At 47.7% G+C, this 24,472-nt stretch overlaps 1 protein-coding gene across 1 annotated transcript; it reads left to right on the top strand.

Moving 5' to 3' along the window:
* Ppp2r1a (protein phosphatase 2 scaffold subunit Aalpha) lies at positions 1-21,674 on the top strand. Its single transcript, XM_028861535.2, has 15 exons — positions 1-164; positions 5,986-6,076; positions 9,065-9,165; positions 10,183-10,415; positions 11,159-11,306; positions 11,410-11,565; positions 13,094-13,208; positions 13,314-13,384; positions 13,824-13,958; positions 15,589-15,762; positions 16,078-16,138; positions 16,813-16,967; positions 17,900-18,042; positions 21,149-21,240; positions 21,367-21,674. The coding sequence occupies exons 1-15, from the start codon at positions 87-89 to the stop codon at positions 21,381-21,383; spliced, it is 1,770 nt and encodes a 589-aa protein (XP_028717368.1). The 5' UTR covers positions 1-86; the 3' UTR covers positions 21,384-21,674.
* Positions 21,675-24,472: the final 2,798 nt, after the last annotated feature.

Raw genomic sequence — 24,472 nt, 5'->3', positions numbered from 1 at the left:
TGCGTCCTTCCCCCGGCACCGCCCCGCCCGATCCTGGATTCCGCCCGGCGCTGGCCGCAGCCTGACACCGACGCCAGGGAGCCAAGATGGCAGCTGCCGACGGCGACGACTCCCTTTACCCCATTGCGGTGCTCATCGATGAACTCCGCAATGAAGACGTTCAGGTGCGGGGAGCCTTCCGTTAAAGTGTGGGGGACATCGGGGACGGGGATGTTCGCGGAATGCGGGCGAGGTGGCTCCGGGTTCTCCGGGAGTGGCGGAAGGCGGCGGCGGCCAATCAGAAGCCAGGTCTCATCTTCCCCGGTGGCAGGATCGGATGAGCTGGCGGCCCTGATTGGGTCTTGTCCCCGGCGGAGGGCAAGCCTCGAGGGTCCCTTCTGAGTGCGCGCGGCCGCCCGGGATCTGCGCCTGGGTGGCCCGAGATGGGCTGGGGAGCCTGCGGCCGCCTGCTCGTCGAGTGATTGGCGGCGGACTCAGAATGGCCCCCTGGGGGAGGTGGACGGGGGCGCGTGCCCGCCCGAGTAGGGGAAGCCCTCCTGGGTGCCGAGGACCAGGGTACATTTCCCGTTGCTTTTAGTGTTTTCCATACCCGGGCCGAGTGGAGACTGGTGCCAGGGCATCCATCCATTCCTCTGAGGCCCGCACCTCGTATTTTAGGGTAGCTTTCCTGAAGGAGGAGGGAGGGCGTGGAAGTACCTACCCTCTCCTGAGACTTAGCTAGCCTAATTCAGGGATAGGTCACGTGGACAGACCCACCGCTCCCCGACCTGGTCCCAGGCCGGACTGCCAAGCGAGTTAACTGGTTCGTGGGAGAAGAGTGACCCAGGGCCTTTTGAGTCGGTCGGCTCTGGTTTTGAAAAAGAGGTCAGACCTCAAGGCCGTATCCTCTCTCCTGAGGATGACTTTGTGTGCACATTATTTCATCGCCCCTGGCTTCCGTTTTCCACAAATTACCGGCTAATAATAGTCCTGGCTTACCCCGGTGGCTGAGGAAATGTAGTAAAATAGAGCTGGCTGCTTGTAAAGGCCCCATAAATGTTAGCTGTTATTTGGGGGAGTGGCTATTGTGATACCATGCTCTATGGAGCCTCTGTTTCTCCTACTGTATGGAATTGTTTGTGGTGCACTGAGTAACCTGAGGCTGGGCCCAGCCTCTAAGTCTTAATGTATATGATTCTGGTTCAGATGCTTGACAGGCAGGAGTTGTATATTCCTGGGCCTTGCACTTCTTGCTGTTTGACACCGGCAATCAGTGTTTCTCTTCTCTTAAATGGGAATAACAGCCTGGTCTTAGGGATGCTGTGTGAATTTATGTGTTCAGTAAACATGCAGTGTTATTAGGAATGTTGTTGGGAACATAACGGAGACCAAAGCCAGGTATAGTGGCGCGTGTGTAATCTCAGCACTCAGGAGGCAGAGGCAGGTTCAAGACTAGCCTAGTCTACATAGTGACGCTCTGTATCAACAAAGAAACAGGCTAGTTGCTGTTCAGGAGCTAGGTGTGAAGCAGGTAAACAGAAGTAAATAGACTACCACCTGTAAGAAGTAATGAGACCTGTCAGTGTTGAGATAATGAATCAGCAATTGTTTGTTGGGCTTGTGTTCTGAGCAGTGCTCTAGATGCTTGTGTACAGCTGGGAGAAAAAGGACAAAAACTGGCCTTGGAAGAATTTACCTTGTAGTGAGGGGTGACAGACAAATACATATTGGGTTGACTATGAAAAATAGTAGGGAGAAAAATAAAGAATGTAGGATACATTATTAGAGTAAGTATGGGGGAAGTCTTGTTGAAAAGTTGAAATTGGAGCCAATACCTGCTTGTGGTCAAGGGGAGAGCTGTGAGATTCTGGGCAGAGTGCATAACAGCTAAACAGTTGGGTGAGGAATTGGGCCAGTCGAGATTCCAGGATGCAGTGTTTGAGAAGTTGGGGAGAAGGCTTATAGAAAGAGGGACTATATCTATGCAATGACTGCATTTTCCATCTTGAAGCGATTTTTGCCACCAGGAATGTTGAGCAATGTCTAGGGATGTTTTGGTTGTCATTTGTCATAACTGGGAGATTGTTGCTGCTTTTAGTGAGTAGAAGTCAGGAATGCTGTTATACATGGTTCCGGTTGAGGGGTGGGGAAACCTTACGTGAGACATTAGTGCTCAGATTGACGGAAGCTGTTGGATGAAATGTGCATGCAGAGACAATAAAGAACTTGATTAGCTTAGGTCAGTGTGTCAGACTTTTATAACACATTCCGTAAACTTAACAGTATAAAACAACATATAGTTTTATTTATGGTTCTGGAGATTAGAAGTCTGTCATCAGTCTCACTGGGTGAAGATGACCTAAGGTCTTGCTGATTGATAACAGCATAGCTTTGAATTCAGGCCACATGGCTACACAGCTTTCTGCCTCTTTTCTCTAGCATTCATAGTGCCATCTTCCTGAAGAAAACAATGGACATTGTTAACAAAATCAAATTAGAGTGGAAGAACAGCTGCCCATAACTGGGGAGGAAGCTTGATACTCAGGATCCCAACTCTTATTTCTGCAATGACAGGGTGAATAGTCAGAATGCTTAGGTTCTGGTTGGGGATTCATTGCTTTCCATAAAGTACCTGCTTCTTTGCATCATCATCCTTGCCTTTTAAAATGGTGTTTCCAGAACAAGACCTCAAAGCACAATGCCGACTTTGTTAATAAACTGGCTAAGCATACAGGGAGCAATCTATAGATGTTCTATGCTATTAATACTAACATTAAGATTATGAATGTGATTGCAGTTGCTCCCTGATACCATCCGTTGCTCTTAGGGCTGCTGCTCACCAGTTGTGGCCCTGGCCCATGCATTTCCCATAGTCCATCTGGGAGAGGAGCACAAACATCTGTCTACCTTAAACACAAAGGGGAAAGGAAGCAGGTTGCTAGGACAGCCATTCCTGTAGAATTTCATTTTTAAAAATTGAGGCAAGAATGTTGAAATCAAAACTAGATCACAGGTCAGTAAAATACAGGCTTTGGACCATATCCAGCCACTGCCAGCTTTTGCAGGTAAAGTTTTGCTGGAATATAAGCCATGCCAGTTTGATTATGTAATGTCTATTTTCCATGGCTTCCATTGTGCTGTGAGTACAAATTGAGTGATTCAGAGACAGTGACTGTGAGGCCAGGAACATTTACTGGTAATTTAAAGAATAGTTTTGCTGGGTGCTCAGCTGTGCACTGAGCACCTGCAGACTTACTGCCAGCACCTAGGGATTGTTAGTGTTTGCAGTATTTGGTTTTTTAACCTTTTCATAGATCTCTGCACATTTTTTTTTTTTTTTCGAGACAGGGTTTCTCTGTGTAGTTTTGGTGACTGTCCTGGATCTTGCTCTGTAGACCTGACTGGCCTTGAACTCACAGAGATTCACCTGGCTCTGCCTCCCACGTGCTGGGATTAAAGGTGTGAGCCACTCCTGACCGGCAGATCTCTGCATATTTTATAGTTTGGCTGGAAATAAGTTTTTTGGGTTTGTAGTACTCCATCCTGACGTCTTTTCACTACTGAAATGAGATTTAGGGCCTCCTTTGTTCCTTCATTCCTCCAAAAGCCCTGGTGACATTGAATGAAAAGTTAGTTGTTTATTTGTTTTTGTTTTTGAGGTAAAGTATTGTTTTGTAGACCATGCTGACCTGGAACACATGATGTTCCTGCCATAGCCTCCCAAGTGCTGGGGATACAGGCTTGTACTGCTGTGCTCAGGCAGTTTTCATCATAGCATTTTATCAGATTCTCAGTCTGTGCACCCAGAGGACCCCCCCCCCCTCAATACCCTTATTTGAGAACCGTACTTGTCCAGGATCACAGTTATTTGTAGATGTCTTTCCAGTTGTCTGGGGCCTGAAAAGAGAACAGCTAGAGAGCACCCACTCTTCAGCTCTCCCTCAGTCTCCTCTGTTCTCTTTTTTCCTTACAGGAAGAGTGTTCTCCTGTGTGATGATGGTTTGTGTCCCTCAAGCATTGTCTTCTTCACATTATCATATTACATTTTTGGGACAGTTCTGGACCTGGGTAAAATAAAAGCATCGTGTGGAGAGGAAGAAACAGACAGGGAAGTTATTATAGTCAGTTGTCAGGGCTAGTCTAGGCAGGTGTTTCCTTATTTGAGCCTCAAGTTTCTGTGGAGTGGAGAGGCATGGTCACACATGTTCTTCCCTAGTGGGAAACCTATCAAGTGAGAACCTAGCATGTAAATACTTCAAGACAGACCAGTTGTATGTGTTAGCCAGACAGTCATTTGTTAAGACTGATGGAGTAAATCACCACAAACAGGGAGGGTTAAAACCACAAATGTATCCTCTAAAAGTCCTGAAAGCCAAAAATCTGAAATCAAGTTGTCAGCAGTTCTTCAGAGGTTCCGAGGGAAGTCTGCCTCATATCTCTTCTAAGTTCAGGGAGCCATTGACAATTCTTCGTGTTCTTGGCTTTGTACATATGCCACCCGAGCCTCTTCCTCCATTTTTACATGACCCCGTCTTCTGCAAATATGTCTTCTCCATTTCTGTTGCTTATAAGGATACTCAGAGGGTCTAGGACCAACTCTGAATAGCGGATGGTTTCATCTTAAGATGAAACATACTACTAGCAAAGATGCTCTTTCACATTCTCAAGTACAAGAGGTTAGGACTGATTTGTGTCTCCCATATGCTGTGCATTGGAAGAACAAAACGCTTGCTTTTCCTGGGCTCTCACACCACAGTCAAAAGAGTTCCATGATCCTAAATGGTGCATGATTTCCCTGATAACAAACAAGCATTCCATTCTGCAGCAGCACCCACCAGCCAGTGTTCTGTAACCTAGTTCAGTTGGGATGCTGTCTCACTTGGTGAGTGTCAGATCTCACTGTTGAGGTCTCATTCCTAAGACTGTCTCCCTACCTTCAGATGCCAGTTGTAAGCCCCAGGTCTTTTACCTGTGTCTCTTTATCAGCTGGCTGTAAATCAGGGTTCCCACATACCCTATTTGGTAGTGGACCGTTTAAGGAAAACCTAGAAAAGTTTCAGCATTCTTCTTGACCTCTGCAGCATTCCTCCTTCTAGGGTATAGGATGGGACCCCTTCTGAAATGGTATTTATAGTTGATGATCAGGATAAACCCTTTGGGAAACCTCACCCGGCCGGGACACGGACAGGATTGACAGATTGATAGCTCTTTCTTGATTCCTTTTACAGATAAACTGTAGTACAGCAAGGCAGGGGAAGATGAGCCTTTCTGTGACTAGCTTTGGGCAAGAGACATTCTTCTGGCTGTTATGACCTATGTGAGAGGGAAGCTACAAGCCAAAAACAATAAGCAAAAACACATGCTTACATAGAAACAAGAAATAAACCTTCATTTTGTGGGTCAGCCCCACTGAACTAGAGGGATTAGCACTGTGAATGCTAGTCTTGCTTTTTGTTGTTGTTGTTCTAGCATATATTAATTCTACATAATAGTGGCTTCATTATGATATTCTACTGCATCTACATGATGCATTTCGATCATAATCCACTCTGTACCCTACCATTCCCACTGATCCCCTTTTTCCCATAGTCCTCCTACATACAGTCATCCTAATTAGGGTGGCTTATAGGAGCTCTAGTAAGGCATTGTTGCAGCTGAGGCTGGCCTGGAACTTGGTATGTAGTTAAGGGTGACCTTGAACTTCTGATTCTCCTGCTTCCTCCTGCTGCCACCTCCCAAGTGTTCTCTTCAGTAATGGTAGGGGAGTGGAGTTCATTTTAGACTAAAATTGGAAAGACCCGGGGAGGTGCTGGCTTCCATTGCTGTATTTTTTTCAGGAACATGGAGTTGCTTGGTTGTATTTTACTGTTACCTACTGTGGATCATTGAGCGTCTTCATGAATAGTATGAAGTCTGGGTATTGACCTAATGGTTTCAGAACTGTGGAACTCATGTGGGTCCAAAATTCCTAAAGGTTCTCCTCTCCTTTGCTTGTCCTTTCATTAGCTTCGCCTCAATAGTATCAAGAAGCTCTCCACCATCGCCTTGGCCCTTGGGGTTGAACGGACCAGAAGTGAGCTCCTGCCCTTCCTTACAGGTAAGGATTTCCAGGGCCCAATGCAGTGAGGACAGTTGGGTGCTTCTTGCTATTGAGTGAGAAGTCTCACTGTAGATTAATAAATTAATAAGTCTTCCCTGTGCCACTGTGGTAGCATGGGGCAGTACTCCAGAGGAGCCTAAATGCAGTCAGTCCTCTGAGGAAATCATCTGGAATGATGGAGCACTAGAACCTAGTTTATAAATCACAGCTTCAACAGTAGCATTGACTTTAGATAAGTTTCTTAGATTTTTTTCCATATCTAAAATGAAGATAATCTTCTCCACACTCTATAGTGAGCATTAAAGAGCAATAATCATTAATATTTATTACATAGTTGTCACATGCCAGCTCGCCCCTCAGGTCTTGTTTTGTGGTATTGAGTTAGCTCTTAGCTCACACAGTGTTTATAATGGTGCCTGTACTCCTAAATGTCTATCTCCACTGCCATTGTCTCAGTCTCATAGCAACACCCTAAACCAAGGAGCGCTACTGTTGCTGATTTATACATGAAGGCACAGAAAGATGAAGTAACTCATTTCCCTGGGATTTTCCTGTCTGGAGATGACCAAAGGGAGTTTATATTTAGACTCTATAGTGAGCAATGTTAGCTAATTGTAAAGAACTGTGATCTGATTTCACATCTGCCTGCATCAGAGGGTTCATGGGTAAGATAGGCATGATGTAGTAACAGGGCCAGGCGTTTGGCAAGTGGGGCTCTCTTAACTTTTAGCAAGTCCACTGTCTGCAAGTACATATCAAATATTCAGTACAATGGCTGGCACAGTGTGGGCCACCTTACTAAGTCCCTGCTCTCATTATTGTCATTTCACCCCTACTACAGTCACCTCTAGTCAGAATTGGAACTAAAGGTTTTCAGTGCTCTCTTACTGACAGGGTGATTTGTATTGAATCATCTCCTGTGGATGACCTGGGAGAAGTAGAAGGCCAAGCCCCTTGGCTCTCCCCTGTTTGGTACATGGGCAGCTGAGCTGAGGCCTGTTGGGTTCAGTGCCTTGTCCACAGTGACACTGCTAATGACCAAGTGTGCAGGTGTGACTGTGCACCCAGCCTGAGGAGTAGATACCTGCATCTGGCATGAGCAGATGGTCCCAAACCGGGGTCTTCCTTTGACAAACTATCCGAGATACCCTAAGGTTTTAGGATGCGGAGATAGAGGCAGCTTATGGGGCAGCAGGATGACATGAAGAACAGTTACATGAATAAATGGTACAGGAGAAAAGCCAATGATCCCTGGGTTTTGAAACAAGCTGCTGTGGCTTTACCCTGCTGAGAACCTGGAATGCCCTCCAGCTTGAGCTCAGCTCCTTAGTTGAAAGACTGTTCTATAAGCACTGTGGAGTAAGTGCTGTATGTAGGCGATTCTTTGAGGAGGGAGCTGCGCAGTTAATGAGAATGAGCAGTGTGAGTGACTAGTGAATGGAAGTGGGATGACAATGCCATCAGGATTAGGGGCACCCAGAGAGTCACGTAGGTTATAATGGGTTACCTTTTGCTGGCCTTCTGTACCGTATGGAGCCTCTGAGGTTTAATTCTGTAGATGGGCAAGGTGCCATTGTGGCTAGCTGCTGGAGCACAAAGGGGGTGAGATTTAGGATCATCGTGTGGATATATAGAGGGGTGTGAGGGGAGGCACAGAGGCAGCAAGCCTGCCAGCAGGGTAATATCTGAGAGCAAAGGCTCTGTAGTCAGGTGCCCGGGTTCGGGCCTGCCTTGCTGGTGTCCTTCCTCGCAATGTCACAAATCACATAACGGGACAATGACAATTCACTAAGCTTGGAAAATAACTACTCAGATGTATTATTTGAAAATTGCATGTGGCATTTTAATAATCCAGATGGGAAAAACTGTGGGAGCCGGAAAGTGCAGGAGACCAAAGATTAAAAAGGAACTGTGATTCAGACAGCTTTATTTTTGAGCTGTTGGAAATCTAAGTAATGTCAGATTTCTTCTGCTCTGGGCTCAGAAAGTGTTCAGAACAGCAAGCAGCAGACGCATGTGCAGGACAGTGATTGTGTTTTAGAGAGCACAAGCTAAAGGCCTCTAATCTCATTATCGACAGAACGTTCAGCTCTTTTTTTTTTTAGGGAAAATCACTGAATTCTGTTAGTTTACTAGGGACAAAGGCCTCAGACTCTGGGCATCTTCATCAGCTGTGTTTTTGTAGTTCTAGAAGCTCGAACTGTGAGGTCAAGGTTTCTTCTGAGCCACTCTGCTTGGCTTCCTCATGGCAAGTCCAAAGTGGAGAATGTTAAAATGCTGGTGAATAGTCAGTGACTGCACATTGTGGGAACAGCCAGCATTTCCCTCAGGAGAGGCGGAACCTGAGCGAGGCCCTTGAGTTGGCCAGAGCAGGCAGTTTCCCTGTCGCTTGGTCACTCATTTTTTAACAGACTGATTTAAGCACATGCTACTCCAGCTCTGGCAGGAACTGGAGCACGTGAAAGCAAGTCTTGGCTGCAAGTGACCATAGCTCATGATAGGGTACTTGGTAAAGGTGGAAGTAGGGGGAGAGAATGAGTTCAGGAAAGGATCTGACTTAGTCTAGTGGCTTCTTGGAAAATCTGCAAGCAGCAGTGGCTAAACCAACCCTGAAAAGGTAGAAAAGAATTTCCCGGCTGAAGACTTAGGAGTTCCTGAAAGCAGTGCTCTGTGTTTAAGCAGGACGCAGCCAGAAGTTCAGTTGAACATCCTGTGCTGCATAAGCATGGTTGTGTTTGCCCCCTTGAGAGGAGCCAAAGCTGGGGCTCAGAGTCGTGGTGCCTGCCACTCAGCTGCCACTCTGCATCTAATCCAGCCCAGAAAAGGCAGGTGTGGGAATTGGGCTCACTCTGCTCTCCAGGTAGAGGGTGATGGGTAGGGAGATCGGGGTGCTGACAGTGAGGAGGCAGAGGGCTGTTTGCTTGTTTGAAGCTGAGGTTACTTGTTTGGCTTGAGTCTTTGATGGACTTGGTGTTTGTCCCACAGACACCATCTATGATGAAGATGAGGTCCTCTTGGCCTTGGCCGAACAACTGGGAACCTTCACCACTTTGGTGGGAGGACCTGAGTATGTGCACTGCCTGCTGGTGAGTGAAAGTTGGGAGGTCCCCTAATCCTCTTTTTTACCTTTGGGTCAAAACTGTGGTTCTGCCATTGGGGACCAAGAAGGAGAGGAATTAGGAAGGCTGGAGATCACCTCGGAATGGATGGGCTTTGAGTGTCACTTATGTCTAGTCATTTGTGGCATTTAATCTACAGTTACGATGCATTCTGTATACTTACCCATACTAGGGCCAGCTGGCACCCCACTCGTAGGGTTGTGGGCTTGGGGTCAGGCAGGGTTCTACAACTTATTGATAAGACTTTCAAGAGTGCTAACCTTTGTCTGCCTCTGTAAATTGAAGCCACTGAAGCCCACCCTGATAACTGACTTCGATTCCCTCACACACCATTTGTGTGTAGAAAGTACTCACAGTTAGATGCTGTGGTTGTCGTGGTTGGGTAGGAAGGTATATCTGATACATGAGTCACCTAGAGTGCCAGGAGGGACTCGTAGCTAGTAAGTAGCAGAGCTGGGTTTTCAAGATTGTTTGCTTGATCGTGCCAGGCCCTACCCTACCCTACCCTACCATACCATACCATACGTCTATGTATCTCTGTTGGATGACGGCCGGGAGCACAGAGAGGACCCAATACTGACAGGACCTGTTGTGTATGGAAGGAGAGCCAAATGGTCTTTCAGATCTTGGCTTGTAGCTGTTAGCAGCATAGGCAAATTACATAGCCTGTGTACTTCAGATTCCTGCTCGTTGATTAATGAGGACAGTATAAAGGAGTGACAAATATGTGAGCAATACAGTGGTGGTGCCTACATCCTGGTACAGGGATTTTGAAGCCAGCATCAGCAGTGATTATTGTACATTGAGAGCTGCACACATGGGCCTCCTGGAGAATTGATTGGTTCATGGACCCAGTGAGGGTCTTTCAGGGATCCTTATGGGGTGCTTGTGATGAAGATGGGGTGGGGAGATCAGGCCATGAGGTAGGGTACCAAAGCTGACAGTAGGGAAAACACTGTCTTCTAACCTGCCTTCTAATCACAGCCACCCCTGGAGTCACTGGCCACGGTGGAAGAGACAGTGGTGCGAGACAAGGCGGTAGAATCCTTACGGGCCATCTCACACGAGCACTCACCTTCCGACCTGGAGGCTCATTTTGTGCCTCTGGTGAAGCGGCTGGCGGGTGGAGACTGGTTCACCTCCCGCACCTCGGCCTGCGGCCTCTTCTCGGTCTGCTACCCCCGAGTATCCAGTGCTGTGAAGGCAGAACTTCGACAGTGAGTCCTCACTTGCCCTTGGCAACCTGCACCCCGTCACCTCTTCTAACGGTCCTCAAAGCCTCAGGCCCCTCTAGGTCTTCCCAGAACCTGATGTTGCTGAGTTCTCCTTACTCCCTCCTCAGCTTTCCCTAGAGGCTTGTCCTTGACGTTGGCCTCGGGACACCACAGAGGTGAATTTGCTTGGCCTGCCTCCATGGAACTTCATTCCTGCCATTGGTTACACATGGCCTGCTTGGAACAGAATCTAGAACACCACGTAACAAATGGTGTCCGGTGTTACCTCCAGCCTGCCCCTGGTCTAGACCCCTCAGTAGATGTTCTGGTAATTGCACTGCCTTGTTGCTCAGACTTGTGAAGCCCAGGTCCTGATCTGTCACTTCGTAGTACTGGGTTACAGCCATGTGCACATACTGCAATATCCCATTAGTTCCTATGTGTCTCTGACTGAGGCTCTTGACAAGGAAGACCTGTTAGTGGCATTTTAAACAGTTTATGGCCATGGCCAGTCGTTAGTACTATTTTGTACTCTTTCACTGAGACCTCAAGTCAGCTGTGCGGGCACATTCCATTCCCGTTGGTCCCATTTGTAGGGCTGGGAAGACAGAGTTCATGAGTTGTACAAAGTCACCATTGTTGGCAGCAGAGTTTCCAGCAGAACCAGCAGTGCTCTGTGCTGTGCTGGGCTGCCGGCTGCTAGGGTTTCCCAGGATCTACTAAGCCCAAGCCTCCATCTATCCCAGGTACTTCCGGAACCTGTGCTCAGACGACACCCCCATGGTGCGGCGGGCCGCAGCCTCCAAGCTGGGGGAGTTTGCCAAGGTGCTGGAGCTGGACAATGTCAAGAGTGAGATCATTCCCATGTTCTCTAACCTGGCCTCTGACGAGCAGGTGAGTCAGTCCCTGGCTCTCACCATGCCCTTACTTGCTCAGGCAAGGGACCCTCAGAGCTTAGGGGACCTCTGCTTCCCCACCCTGCCCCTGTTCTCCCCAGGACTCGGTGCGGCTGCTGGCAGTGGAGGCATGTGTGAACATCGCTCAGCTTCTGCCCCAGGAGGACCTGGAGGCCTTAGTGATGCCCACCTTGCGCCAGGCTGCTGAGGATAAGTCTTGGCGTGTCCGCTATATGGTGGCTGACAAGTTCACAGAGGTAAGTTGGTACGAGGTTCTCTGAGGGGAGGATGAGACACATGTGGGAGCTGGCATGCTTTATTAAAGCAGTCGCAGTCCTCAGTCTTAATGATCATTCCATTGATCTTGAAGAGCCAGCCCTGGATACATGATTGGCACCTGAGAGTGCTAAGATAAGAATGATTGTGAAGCCAAGTTCCAGCTCCATGAAAGCATTCCCTGACCTCACAACTTCCTTAAGAAAAACATAGTCCAACAGCTAGTTGTCAGAGCCATGCCATAAGATAGACAGAGCAGGGACAAGATCAAAATTTCCTTACCTGACAGCATGACCCCAACCCCACCCCGGTGCTGAGAGTTGATCCCAAGGTTTGACCCATGCTAGGCAGACGCTCTACTGCTGGGCTATGTTCCCAGGCCCATAGTTATTAGCAGTGCCTTTGGTGGAGGTACTGCAGTCAATGAATTACACACATACCTTGCCTGCAAGGAGCAGGCTAAAGGTCAGCCTCAATAGAAAGTACTGATGGAGTGTGCTATTCTCTGTGCCTCATGGCATTGAAAGGAGGAGGCCGTGCTCCAGCTGGTTGAGGATGAGGAAGTGGCATCTAGATAGGAACTGTGTCCCAACAAGAAGACAGCCTGTGCAGAGGATGTAGGAGGTGAGAAACAGAATGAGCAGCGGGATCCTGGGATTCATTGAGAGAAGGGGCAGAAGTGATGTACAGGAGCACCCCCTTGTGATGATGATTACTGGGGTCTGCTGGAAGGCTCAGCCCTAAGGGCTGTTTCATGGGCATATGAAGTTGACACTTGGCTATGCTGAAGTCTATGTGCCTGAAGGGCTTAGAACCACTGTAAAGGCAAGAGAGTCAGTCTCCTGCTCCTTCTGTCTTACCGGGAAGTAGGCTTACACTAGGCCTTGGAAGATGGGACCCTTGGGTTATGGAAATAACAATCTGCCCACAGCAGACCACAAACATGTTCTTAAATAAAAGGTAATGTGTGCCCAAGATAATGTGAGGCCCTGCAAGATTTTTACTTACTTATTCTCTTAGTAGTAGAGAGTCATCTTGCTTCCAGCTGGTCTTCTAAGCAGGTTAAAGCAGACCCACATACCTTCTTCTCCTGGATCCTTGAGACTGACAGGGCTCACATGTCTTCCTCTTTACTCATTTCATTTGTAATTACAAAAATGATACCTCCTTGTAGCCAATTAAATAAAATATCAATATGCTTATATTTTCATGTCAGATGAAAGTGGGAGCCACTTACTATGTTTAGGTAATGGAATCCAACCCCAAGTAATCTGAACAGTAAATGGAAAACATACTATGTTAGATGTCCTAGAGCCTTCCTTCTGTTTCTGAGGAAGCAAGAGTTCAGCAAGGTGACGATGACTTCACTGGGGTTGTGTTGTGGTCCTGGGATGAGGTTCCCAGTGCTGTGTCTTAGCTTCATTCTAGTGCCTTCACCTCAATTTTTGCCTCATTAGCACTGAGTGGCTGCCAGCCTCTCAGTGCTGCCCCTCTTCTCTTTGTGTACAGCTCCAGAAAGCAGTGGGGCCTGAGATCACCAAGACAGACCTGGTACCCGCCTTCCAGAACCTGATGAAGGACTGTGAGGCTGAGGTGAGGGCCGCAGCCTCCCACAAGGTCAAAGGTTTGTGCTGGCAACCAGAATACAGCTAGGTGGGTGGATGTCTGCGAGGCAAAAATGGGACCCGGCTATCAAGTCTCAACAGCACCTTCCTGTCTTTGCCCACAGAGTTCTGTGAAAATCTCTCAGCTGACTGCCGGGAGAATGTGATCATGACCCAGATCTTGCCCTGCATCAAGGTAATGGAGTGCTTGGTTGTAGGATTTGAGACTGCCACTGAGGGGTGAAGATTTGGTTTTGAGTACCATCAGATCCAAGCTAGGTTTGGGTCCTTTTGGGACACACATAGTAACTGGGTTTAACAGTCATGGGTTTGGCTGTAGGCAAAATCTGAGGGTTACAGCTGACCCTAAGATCTAAGGGATGTGTTTACCCCTCAGAGGCCACTGAGTTCCCTCACCCACGGAGCTTGGGGAATGGGGCAGTGGCTGCTGGAAGGAGGACTCACATAATAAACAAGGGAGGCCTTGTGAATAAGTGCAGTGCATGCCTGAGCTGCTCTGACTGTTAAAAGTAGGATTGTGATCTCCTTAGGCATCAGGGCTGAGGTCTCTGTAGCCACTTGCCACTAAAGGGGTTTTTCTGACCCTGGGCTACTTCCTTTCTTCTCCTCCCCAGGAGCTCGTGTCAGATGCCAACCAGCACGTCAAGTCAGCACTGGCTTCAGTCATCATGGGCCTCTCTCCCATTCTGGGCAAAGACAACACCATCGAACACCTCTTGCCACTCTTCTTGGCTCAGCTAAAGGATGAGGTAAGAGCGCCAGGAAGGTTTTCAGCTCTTTGCAGAGATGATGGACTACAGTTCACCCGATTATGTAAGAGTGCTTTAGAATCTTGGTGCCACATACTGCACACCGTACTCCCTGCTTGATGACAGGCCTAAGTGTTCGTTCGCTCACTCTTGTTAGACGTTGCTTCATGTGCCCTTAACTTTGCACTCACCCGTTCTCTAGTGTTGAGGTTGTGAACAAAGACCAAGACAGTGGTGATCCTTAGGGACCCACAGAGTGTGCCAATGGAGAGGAACAGGTGGCCACCTGTCCCATAGTTCCATTCCTACACTGCAGATACCAGAGAGGTACACTGTGATCTTTAGGTTCATGTGCCATAGAGACCCTAATACGTTACGATTATTCCTCTCACGTCATTCCAACTGCTGCTTTCTTGAGGGGTTAGTTTTGCTGGCCTGGCTTTCTTGGTCTGGGGTCACAACTGTGATTTTATCTCTTGGCCCATTGAAGGGTTTGGCTCTAGCTTGTGTCTTCTACATGTTCCAGTGACCATAGCCAGTCAGGTCACCATACCTGACTCTGCAGGTGGCCTAGACCACCGAGGACAAAAGATGTCACTGTGGTGACAGTTCAGAGAATTGGGATTGAATCTATAGGCAAATGCTGTAGCTGGAAGAGATCTTGTTAGGAAAGTGTAGCCAGTGTTAGGGAGATGAGAGAGGGGCCAGAGGTCTTGGGAAGCAAGCCTGGAGTGCTGCTGTCCATTCAAATTCATTAATGGAGAACTTTCATGGAGTACCCAGTGGCTGATTCTTTTTTTTTTTTTTTTTTTGCATTTTCATGACAGGGTTTCTCTGTGTAGTTTTGGTGCCTGTCCTGGGTCTCGCTCTGTAGACCAGGCTGGTCTTGAACTCACAGAGATCCTCCACCTGGCTCTGCCTCCCAAGTGCTGGGATTAAAGACGTGTGCCACCACTGCCTGGTCAGTGGCTGATTCTATAATGATGAACCAGGCAGGGACAAAGATTCTTCATAGGCTGTTCCTGCTCTGGACGTCCTTCTTTAGAGGTGTGTGAAGTCAGTTGAAAGGTCTAACATTCACAGGTGTGGTTCAGTTTCTGTCATCACAAAAAACAAAAACAAAAAAAAAACCAAACAGACAAAACAACAACAACACAAAATAAACCTCTTCCTGGATCTGGGTTTTGGGTTTTCCAGAGGACTTGCTTTTTGTGGCCTCTGTGGAGCCGGTTCATGTATTTGTTCCTATAGATGTCTCTGCTCTGTGGAATGAGTGTGAATGGATATGGACTGCCATGCTTGGAGTCAGGCACCTCAGAGACTTGTCACGTGTGCTCCCTGCTCTTGAGCAAGTTGAAGTGATGAGAATGATAGAGAATGAGTCCTACACATTCACTCCTTGATGTTCCAGACACCAGATACTTCAGCCTATCGGGGGGGACGGGGGGCGCTGTCGGGGGGCACTCCCATTTCACTTTGCAGAGCCTCAGCTACCCTTGAGACTAGATGGATATTTGGTTATTTCATGTTACAGGATGATACCCAGAAAGGAGCGCTTGCCTGCTCCTATCACCCTTCTAGGGCTGCTGTATGTAGTGTGTTCTCTTAATCCTCGCATCCTTTTCCCAAGTGTCCTGAGGTGCGGCTGAACATCATCTCCAACCTGGACTGTGTGAATGAGGTGATTGGCATCCGGCAGCTCTCTCAGTCTCTGCTCCCTGCCATTGTGGAGCTGGCTGAGGATGCCAAGTGGCGAGTGCGGCTGGCCATCATTGAGTACATGCCTCTGCTGGCTGGACAGCTGGTGAGTAAGGAGCCAGCTTTTGTTGGTCCGGAATTGATAGATTTCAGATAGATTTCTGGTCTGGCCATAGCCCTGGGGCCACGGCTATGGTGCTGTAACTAGGGTCTTGGAGCCTCAGTGTAAGTAGTGACAGCTGCCCATGGTGGGAGGACTGGACTCAGGAACTGGGTCCTTAGCAGATGCGTGGAGTTTAGTCAGAGGAAGAAGACTGGCAGCTCTGATGTGGTTCAGAATTGCCTGATTCTCTGGGACCCCTCCCTCCCTCACTTCCTTCCTCTTACCCCCTCAAGCCTTACCAATCCTTTTTTCCTGCAGGGTGTGGAATTTTTTGATGAGAAACTCAACTCTTTGTGTATGGCCTGGCTGGTGGATCATGGTAAGTGTACTCAGCCACACCGCAGGACAGGTTAGTAGCCACAGGACAGACAGAGGAGCTGGCGGCACGTTTCCTTACTGTCAGTGCTCACCTGTACCCACTCTGTTACTGTTAAAAAAAAAAACCTAGAGAAGTGTAGATTAGGGGTGGGGTGGGATGGGGTGTCTGTGGAGTGGAGTTGGAGAGCCACCAAGAAATACGTGGGTTTGAATCCTTCACTTTGTCTGATGAACCATAAGCAAGTCCCTTCCCATCTTGCTGCTTTACACTCCACTGAAACATGAAGACTTCCCACTGTGGTCTCAAGGCCCTTGTAAGACTTGTTCCTTGTTTTTATTAAGTGGTTAAAAAAAAAAAAATTAAAGTTACTGTTTTTTTTTGTTTGTTTGTTTTTTGTTTTCTGTCCGGCAGTTTTAACTAGTATGCCTTAAGTAACTTGAGATATAATCTGTCACAAACAGACTCTCAGTTAGCACTTCTGAATAGTGAGAGGCAAATAGCGTCTGTCTCTGGGTGGCCAGAAGAAACTCAGTAAAGCGTAGCTAGTGCTGTTTTCTGTTTTGGCTGAATTGACCGCATCAGGGCCTCAAACTAGGCAGGGCAGGCGTGGCTGTTAACCCCTCCTGGTCAGTCTTTCACCTTGAATCACCTCACTTGCCCTTTTCCTACTACAGTCTATGCTATCCGTGAGGCTGCCACCAGCAACCTCAAGAAGCTAGTGGAGAAGTTCGGGAAGGAGTGGGCTCATGCCACTATCATCCCCAAGGTCTTAGCTATGTCTGGAGACCCTAACTACCTGCACCGCATGACTACACTCTTCTGCATCAATGTGAGCACCCCAACTGCCTGTGAACCCCAGGGAATGGGAGTGCCCCTGAGATGAAGGTGGAGGAGGGCCATATCTACCCAGGTGTTTTGTTTAGAAGTAGAAACCTGACTTGGTGCCAGGGATGAGTGTCTGAGGACTGCAGGCCAGAGCTTGAGTCTGCAGTGTCACATCAAGCCTCTGGGGGCTGAGGATTGCATGGTGAGAGATCCAAGATTGGGAGGCTTGTAGTGTGAGAGCAGCAGTCTCAAATTCTGAGCACCCTCTCCTTGCTGGTCAGCAGAGCACATGTGTTCATACTGCAGCACCTTCTGCTTGCTGAGCAGGAGAGCAACTGTGTGGCTCTGGAGTTAATCCAGTTCAATTCCAGCTATGCCACACATCAAAGGACCTAACCAGTCACTGCTTTGTTTTGCTCACCTTTGGGGATTTATGTTGGTGCTCACTAGGCTGTAAAGAGTAATGTAATAGACACAGAGGGCATAGAACAGCTCTGATTCTGTGTCAGAGTATACTTATTAATATTCATTAGCATTGTACTGACCTGTACTGCTTTAAGGACATGTAAATCCTACCTAAACTAGAAGCTAAAGGATGGGTTGGAAATTACTAAGTATTTTGCTCATTTCTTCCATACTATAATTTGGAGACTCCTGTATTGAGGGAATTCAGGGGTTAGGAATCAAAACCCCTTAAACCCTGAGGATGAAGGAAATACAGACATAGAGCCCAGAATATCCCCAAATGAAGACTGTGTTAGGGAGTTTGGAGATACAAGAGGGAACCTCTCCCCCAGGGTGATACTTCTGGATCCAGTTCCTCCTGTGTTCCTCAGGAACCTGATGATGACCCAGGTAGCCTGGTCAAATGGGGAGACATGGGGACTTAGCAGTGAGCCTTGCATAATCATGCTTCTGCTGTTCACTGGTCTTCAGGTGCTGTCTGAGGTCTGTGGGCAGGATATCACCACCAAGCACATGTTGCCCACAGTTCTTCGTATGGCTGGAGACCCAGTCGCCAATGTCCGCTTCAATGTGGCCAAATCCCTACAGAAGATAGGACCCATTCTTGACAACAGGTGAGGTTTGGGGCTTGTTCTAAACATCCTAGATATTGGAAGATGTAGCCCAGGGTTTGAAGACTTCTTGCTTGTGACTCTAGCCTCCTCTTTCCTCCCCAAAGCCTGTTTTGTCTATTTTGGAATGAGAATTCATTCCCACAGAATAGAGTGAAAGAAAAGAGAGGGTGGTAGTTGCAGGCTTACACTGCAACGAATTACTACAAAATGAAATTAGCCTGTATTTATTTATGTACTGTGTTTATCTCTGTAGATAGTTAGGCTTGTATCTAAAATTTATACTTGTACCACAAATATCAAATAACCAAAAATACATTCAATGAAATACATTTAACATTTCTAGTGAAGCTATTAAACTGTCCTAGAAAGCTTGGGAAACATGTACATACATAATTAAGAAACAGCATGATGGACATTCATGTCTCACTGGAACATTTTCCAGAGCACACAGAACACTCCCATGTATGGAACAGTGGGTACCATTGTAGTTAGATGGAGAAATGTTCATTTTTAAGAATGATTGGATCACTTGGATGCTCATGTAAAATAAATGGAATTCCTGCACCTGCATAAACAAATTAATTTGAAGTTAGTTTTCAAACCAGAACCAGGATGATGAATGAAACTTGTAGAAAATATGGAAGAATGTCTTCATTACTTGGGTGGGACATAGACCAGGGAAGTTGTGAAAGGAAGAGATTGATAGGGTGGCCTTTATGCAAATGAAAAGCTGTGTATCAGAAGGTGAACCCCTGACAGGGTGGAGATATTTCTATGTGTAAAGAACTCATCTAGACTCTTACAGGTAGGAAGACAAGGAAACTGTAAGATACAGATGGGAAGAAGACAAAGGGAAGGAGAGCTTGTGACATTCACGTGGGAGTATCGGAAGGTGCAAGTTGGGAGGAGAGGCGACAAGTAGTCCATCAAAACAGTATGTGACAGTATCATGAGGGAACCTGCACTTTTGTGCTGATTTAAAAATAGGATCTTCACATGCTCAGTGAGCACTCAACTAGGTGCTGAGCATCGTAGGCTGTTGGGACAGCACGGGTTACAGCTGAATTCCTCTGAACTGGGAGCTGTGGCACAGCTGTGATGCCCACCGGCAAATGGCTTAAAAGGCTGAGCATTAACTGGAGGGATGCAGTTAGGTAGATGTAGAGCCAGGCCTTGCTTTTAGAGAAGTGAGTACTCCTCCCTCTGTGGGTGTCCTTTTTCTTCCGTCAGCCTGTTGGCCACCGGGTCAAGAAGGGAAAGAGGTACGTGGGGTGACAGATTTGGTGGCCCATGAGCATGAACGGAGACAGCCCTCTAGGAGACAGATTTCAGGGAATCCGCTCAATTTTATTCCAGAGTATAAGGAATATATAGGGTTGGGGTTCCTGGGGACAAACCCTAATTTGCAGTAAGTGGCACGCTTGAATCACAAGGCTTAGTATGTGGCAGTAGGGTCCTATAGCAGAACCCCTAGCACAAGTCTTCTCAGAGGGGTCTGTGTCAAGGGTCAAGCAAAAGATGAATCAAGCATCTGGTTAAAGACAATTTTTAGGTAATGTCAGCCCTCCAGGCCCAGGGACATTCTCTAGATAAGGGCAGGTAGAAAGCGGGAAGCTTTGCTGGAGGGAGGGAGCTCCATGTTGCTGAGCTTATTGAGATAAACTGCTAGGCCATGGGGAGGCTTTGACCTCTGACCAGGCAGCAATGTCTTGCAACAAGTGGCCTTACGTGTAGCAGCCAAATGCCTTCACACAGTGAGTGTGTTGTGGCTTACTCATGGGACAGAAAACTTAGTGATGAGAAAAGAAATGCCTGTTTTCAGTAGCAACAATTGGTACCGTGTTGAGGGAGAAGCTAGAGTCAGGAAAATAAGCCATTTATATTTTGTTTAAAAGAGTCAGATGGGAGCCGGGAGAGATGATGGCTCAGTGGTCAAGACCACTAGCTGCTCTTGCAGGGACGTTGGTTTGCTTTCAAGCACTCAGGTAGAAGCTCACGAGTGCTTGTAACTCTAGTTCTAGGGTATCCAATACCACCTTCTGGCTTCCAAAGACTGCTCTACACACACTGAAGACCATGAACTCACAAAAATGTACACACACACACATACACACACGTAAATAAATAATTTTGGGGAAAAAGTAACAGCCAGGGTGCTGGGCGGTGGTGGTGCACACCTTTAATTCCAGCACTCAGGAAGCAGAGACAGGCAGCTCTCTGTGTGTTCGAGGCCAGCCTGGGTTGCATAGTGAGTTCCAAGACAGGCTCCAAAGCTACACAGAGAAACCCTGTCTTGGAAAACAAAAAACAAAAAAATGAAAGAAAAAAAAAGTAACCACCAGGCATGGTGCACAGCTTCCTGTAGTCCCAGCACTCTCAGGGTTGAGGCAAGAAGGTCATGAGTTGTAGACCAGCCTGGCCTACATAGTTTGAGGCCACGTGTAGTTATATAGTAAGGCCTGCCTCCCCAAAACAAACAAAGGAGCAGGCAAACAGCAGAAGCAAAGCAACTCTAGGTGTTAGAAATGCTGGCAGTGACTGTATGGAGAGAGGAGGAGCTGCCTGCTAACTGAAGGGGACATCTGATGCCTGTGTGTCCCGCCTCTGCTCCAGGCCTTTGTCTCTGAGACGGGCCCTCATGTCTCACAACTTACTTACAGGACACGCAGACCCCCGTATAAATGCCGCTTCTAGGCCCCTTGAAATCAGCAAGCCTTTGATCTTCCTGGCATACCTATTATTGTCCCTGTCTTCTGGTCTGGGCTCATCCGGACAAGATCTAGAGAGATGTGCCTTTGTATTAATACCAGAGACACGGTTCCTTGGGGAACGTGTTTGCTCAGCTCTTAACACCTGTGGGCTCTGCTTTCCAGACTTTGCTCACATCCTGTGCTAGCCCCAGAGCTGTCCTTGTTTAACTGATTCCAAGCCTAGGGATCAGGATTTCTCATTTGTATACTTGTGTGTGTCCTTGTGTATACTCTGCCTGGTGATTTGGTGTGTCTCTGTCTTGATGCTTACCTGCACGGGAGCCTTCTTCCTGCCTGTGACCACCCTGTCCCAGCTTAACCCGGCTCACTACACTTCTTTTCTCCTCCCTTTCCAGCACACTGCAAAGTGAAGTCAAGCCCATCCTGGAGAAGCTGACCCAAGACCAGGATGTGGATGTCAAGTACTTTGCCCAGGAGGCTCTGACTGGTAAGGGCCTGAGAGTATTGAGCCCCTGGAAGGAAGGTGGGGGCTCCTGGGAAGGGGGCAGCGCTTAGCAGTGTAGGTAGAGAATGTGGTTTGGTTCTGAGGTCTGATTGTTCCTTGTTTCCCCAGTTCTGTCTCTTGCCTGATGCTGGAAGAAGAACCATTGCCGGCCTCTGGTGTCTGCCCTCCAACCCCCACCAAGTACCTCCCTTAGGGAGGAGGTGGAGGCCAATGACTGTCACTCCCTGTGCATGGTCTGACCCCAGGCCCCTCCCCCAGCACGGTTCCTCCTCTCTGTAGCCTGGGAAGACTTCTCTGTCCACCTCCCAAGGGGCTGGGGCAGTGCAAGTTGGGGCAGGGCAGCAGCCTGAAAGGAAGAGCTGGCTGTTCCTGCCCATATTGGGAGAGATGGAGCATCCTAGGTCACTGGCTCCTGCTGCTGTAATAGGGACCCCTCACCCATCTACTTACCACCACTACCCTTTCTGCGACCCCCCAACCATGTGTTTTTTTTTGTGTGTGTCAACTGTGCCATTTTTATTTTATTCCTTTCCCTACTCTTTACACAGAGAAATAAAGGTGTAGAAATAGTTGGTCGTCTGGTCTTAGTCATCTGAAGGGAGGAAAGGGCACTGCCTGGGGCTTGTTTTCTGCTCTCTTCCTGAGGAGACTGTCCTGCAGCTATCACTCCTGCTGTCCTGAGAGGAAGAAGGACTTGGGTCAGCAAGAGACACAGGGCAGAGGGCCCAGAGGCTGCTTGGCGGTTCAGGTTTTCAGGCACTGTTGGCAGGATCTTCAGGTTTGTGCATTGCTGATTGTGTTAGTACCTGTGATACAGTCACAGGGCCAGTGTGAGCCCTCACTGGGAGAGTACTCACAAGCTCCGTGGGCCACTTGCTATGCAGTCAGGTTGGCAGGTGAATCCATGTGTAAGTCTACAGGCTAAACCTTCCTACGTGGAGATTTGGTTAGAGCTCTGTGAGGAGACTCAGGGCGTGGCTTCACAGTGCTTTGTTGGAACTTTGTATGAAGACAAAACCATTTGTTCTCTATCTACCCTGCCTTTATTATTTGTTAAGATTGATTTTTTTTTGCAGGTTTTTTTTTTTGTTTGTTTGTTTGTTTTCTCTCTATTTCATTAGTGTGTGTATCCGTGTGTGTGCAGGTACCCCTAGAGGCCAGAAGAGGGTTAGGAATAAAGGCAGTTGTGAGCCTTCTGATGTGGATGTTGGGAACCAAACTTGAGTCCCCTGAAAGAGCAACACTCTTAACCACTGCATCATATCTCCAGCTTCTGCTCTCCCCTTAATATGGAAGTGATAATTTCTAATTGTCTATATAGCTTCTTTGGTTCAAAGCATTTTCTCCTGTAGTGTCTAGTGCTGTGACTAAATTCTGGCCAAAATGACATAGAAAGAAATAGTACTCACAAGATACCACAGGAAAGGTATGATCCTCCTTTCTGTTCTCTGGAATGTAGACCAGATGTCTGGAGTAGGGGCAATCATCTCAGGCCAGGGAACTCTTATTGGAAGCTAGGCGGGGCAGAAGTGTAAAACAGAGCCTGAATCCCTCACACAAAAGAGCCAACCGTTACTGTAACTGTGGAACTGTTAAATGACTAGCATCTTCTCTTGAAGGTCACCCCAATTCTGACCAAAGCAAAAGAGTAGGAGGCCAAAAGCCCCTGAAAAAGGAACAAGGGACTTACACATAAATTGTCTACTAGGAAGGGTCTCACAATAAGTAACACTTGAGTGATACATGACTCACCTAGATAGGAAGTAACTGGCATTGGGTGACTGCCTTTGTCATTTCTGACCTCATTTATTAGACCATGTTGGCTGTGGGGGGCAAGGGCAAAGAAGACCAGCAGGATCCTCAGGCCGTGCTGTGTGCCCCAGAATGGAGGTTTTCTCGGGTGAGAACTGGGCACACACACAATCTGACATTAATCCAGTCCTTATCTCTTTTACAGACTGATGCACAGAACTTGGAATCTTGTTACTTAGCACTATCTGCAGGCAAGTTAGAAATGCAGGAGCACTGGCCCTGGCCTACATCTTTTTTTTTGTTGTTGTTGTTGTTTTTTGTTTTTTGAGATAGGGTTTCTCTGTGTAGCTTTGCGCCTTTCTTGGAACTCATTCTGTAGCCTAGGCTGGCCTCGAACTCACAGAGATCCACCTGCCTCTGCCTCCCTAGTGCTGGGATTAAAGGCGTGCGCCACCACCTCCTGGCTCCTGGCCTACATCTTAATCTCCCTATTTTAATAAGACCTACCTCTTCAGTAACATTTGTGTGACTCTGCTTTAAACACTATCCACCTTCACCTCCCCACCCCCACCCCCCTTTTCCTTTCTTGATAGTGATTTTAAAGACAAGGAACATTTCACTCAGAGAAGTATCCACTTGAGTGAACATGTACATAGGGCTACATGTTTTGGTGGTTTTAAGATGGGGATCAAGACTGAAGTCCAGGTGTGGCTGATTCCCAGGATGGGCTGGCTGAGGAGGAGGTCACCCTGGTCATGAGATGGGGACATTGAAATCCTAGCAGGGGGTCACAGGTTACCAGGAGTGCTTTGGTGTCTGGTTGCATAGTTTAGAAGCTGCCAGAGACTACTGAAAAGGTCCAGCACTTAGAGTGTTGTTAGAAGGGGTAGGAGCAGCAGCTTCCATGTCCTTAAGAGATGCCTTCTAATCGAGGCAGTGTTGGGTATGGGTGAAGCTTTGCTTGTTCAGTGATCTTGTTCCTGGGACCTTGACCTGGAGCTGGTTCAGGGTACAGACACTATGTGGAGCTAAGATGAGCTTAAACACCCCACTTTCACCTGTGAGGCTCAGTCTACAGAGCTGCAGTTGTCTTCTGGTCCCATTCATAGGACACATGCACAGGTTTTGTCTTCTTTCTGGGTAAGTCCAATAATCTGGCTCTTAGACATATTTTGCTGGCATCTTTTTTACTCAGCCCTTCTGCTTTGACCCTAGAAACCCAGATGCAGGCGAGGGTGTGGCCTTTGACTAATGAGTAGGATTCAGGTATAGACAAATCATTAAACAGTCTTATTAATAGAAAACTCGGAGTCAGAAATTGGGGTTAAAGCCTGAGAGAGATCAGAGGAATAGGAAAAGCCACAGCTAACCTCACCTCACTAACTCCACAGCTTCTAAAGCAAGCTACTTCCTGTCTACCCACACCTATATGGCTTTCTGTTCTCTCATTTGCTCTCTCGGC

This window comes from Peromyscus leucopus, chromosome 1 (genome assembly GCF_004664715.2).
Source record: "Peromyscus leucopus breed LL Stock chromosome 1, UCI_PerLeu_2.1, whole genome shotgun sequence".
NCBI classification, from domain to species: domain Eukaryota; kingdom Metazoa; phylum Chordata; class Mammalia; order Rodentia; family Cricetidae; genus Peromyscus; species Peromyscus leucopus.
The sequence above is the reverse complement of the archived record's forward strand: the minus strand, read 5'-3'. Positions and strand labels throughout refer to the sequence as shown.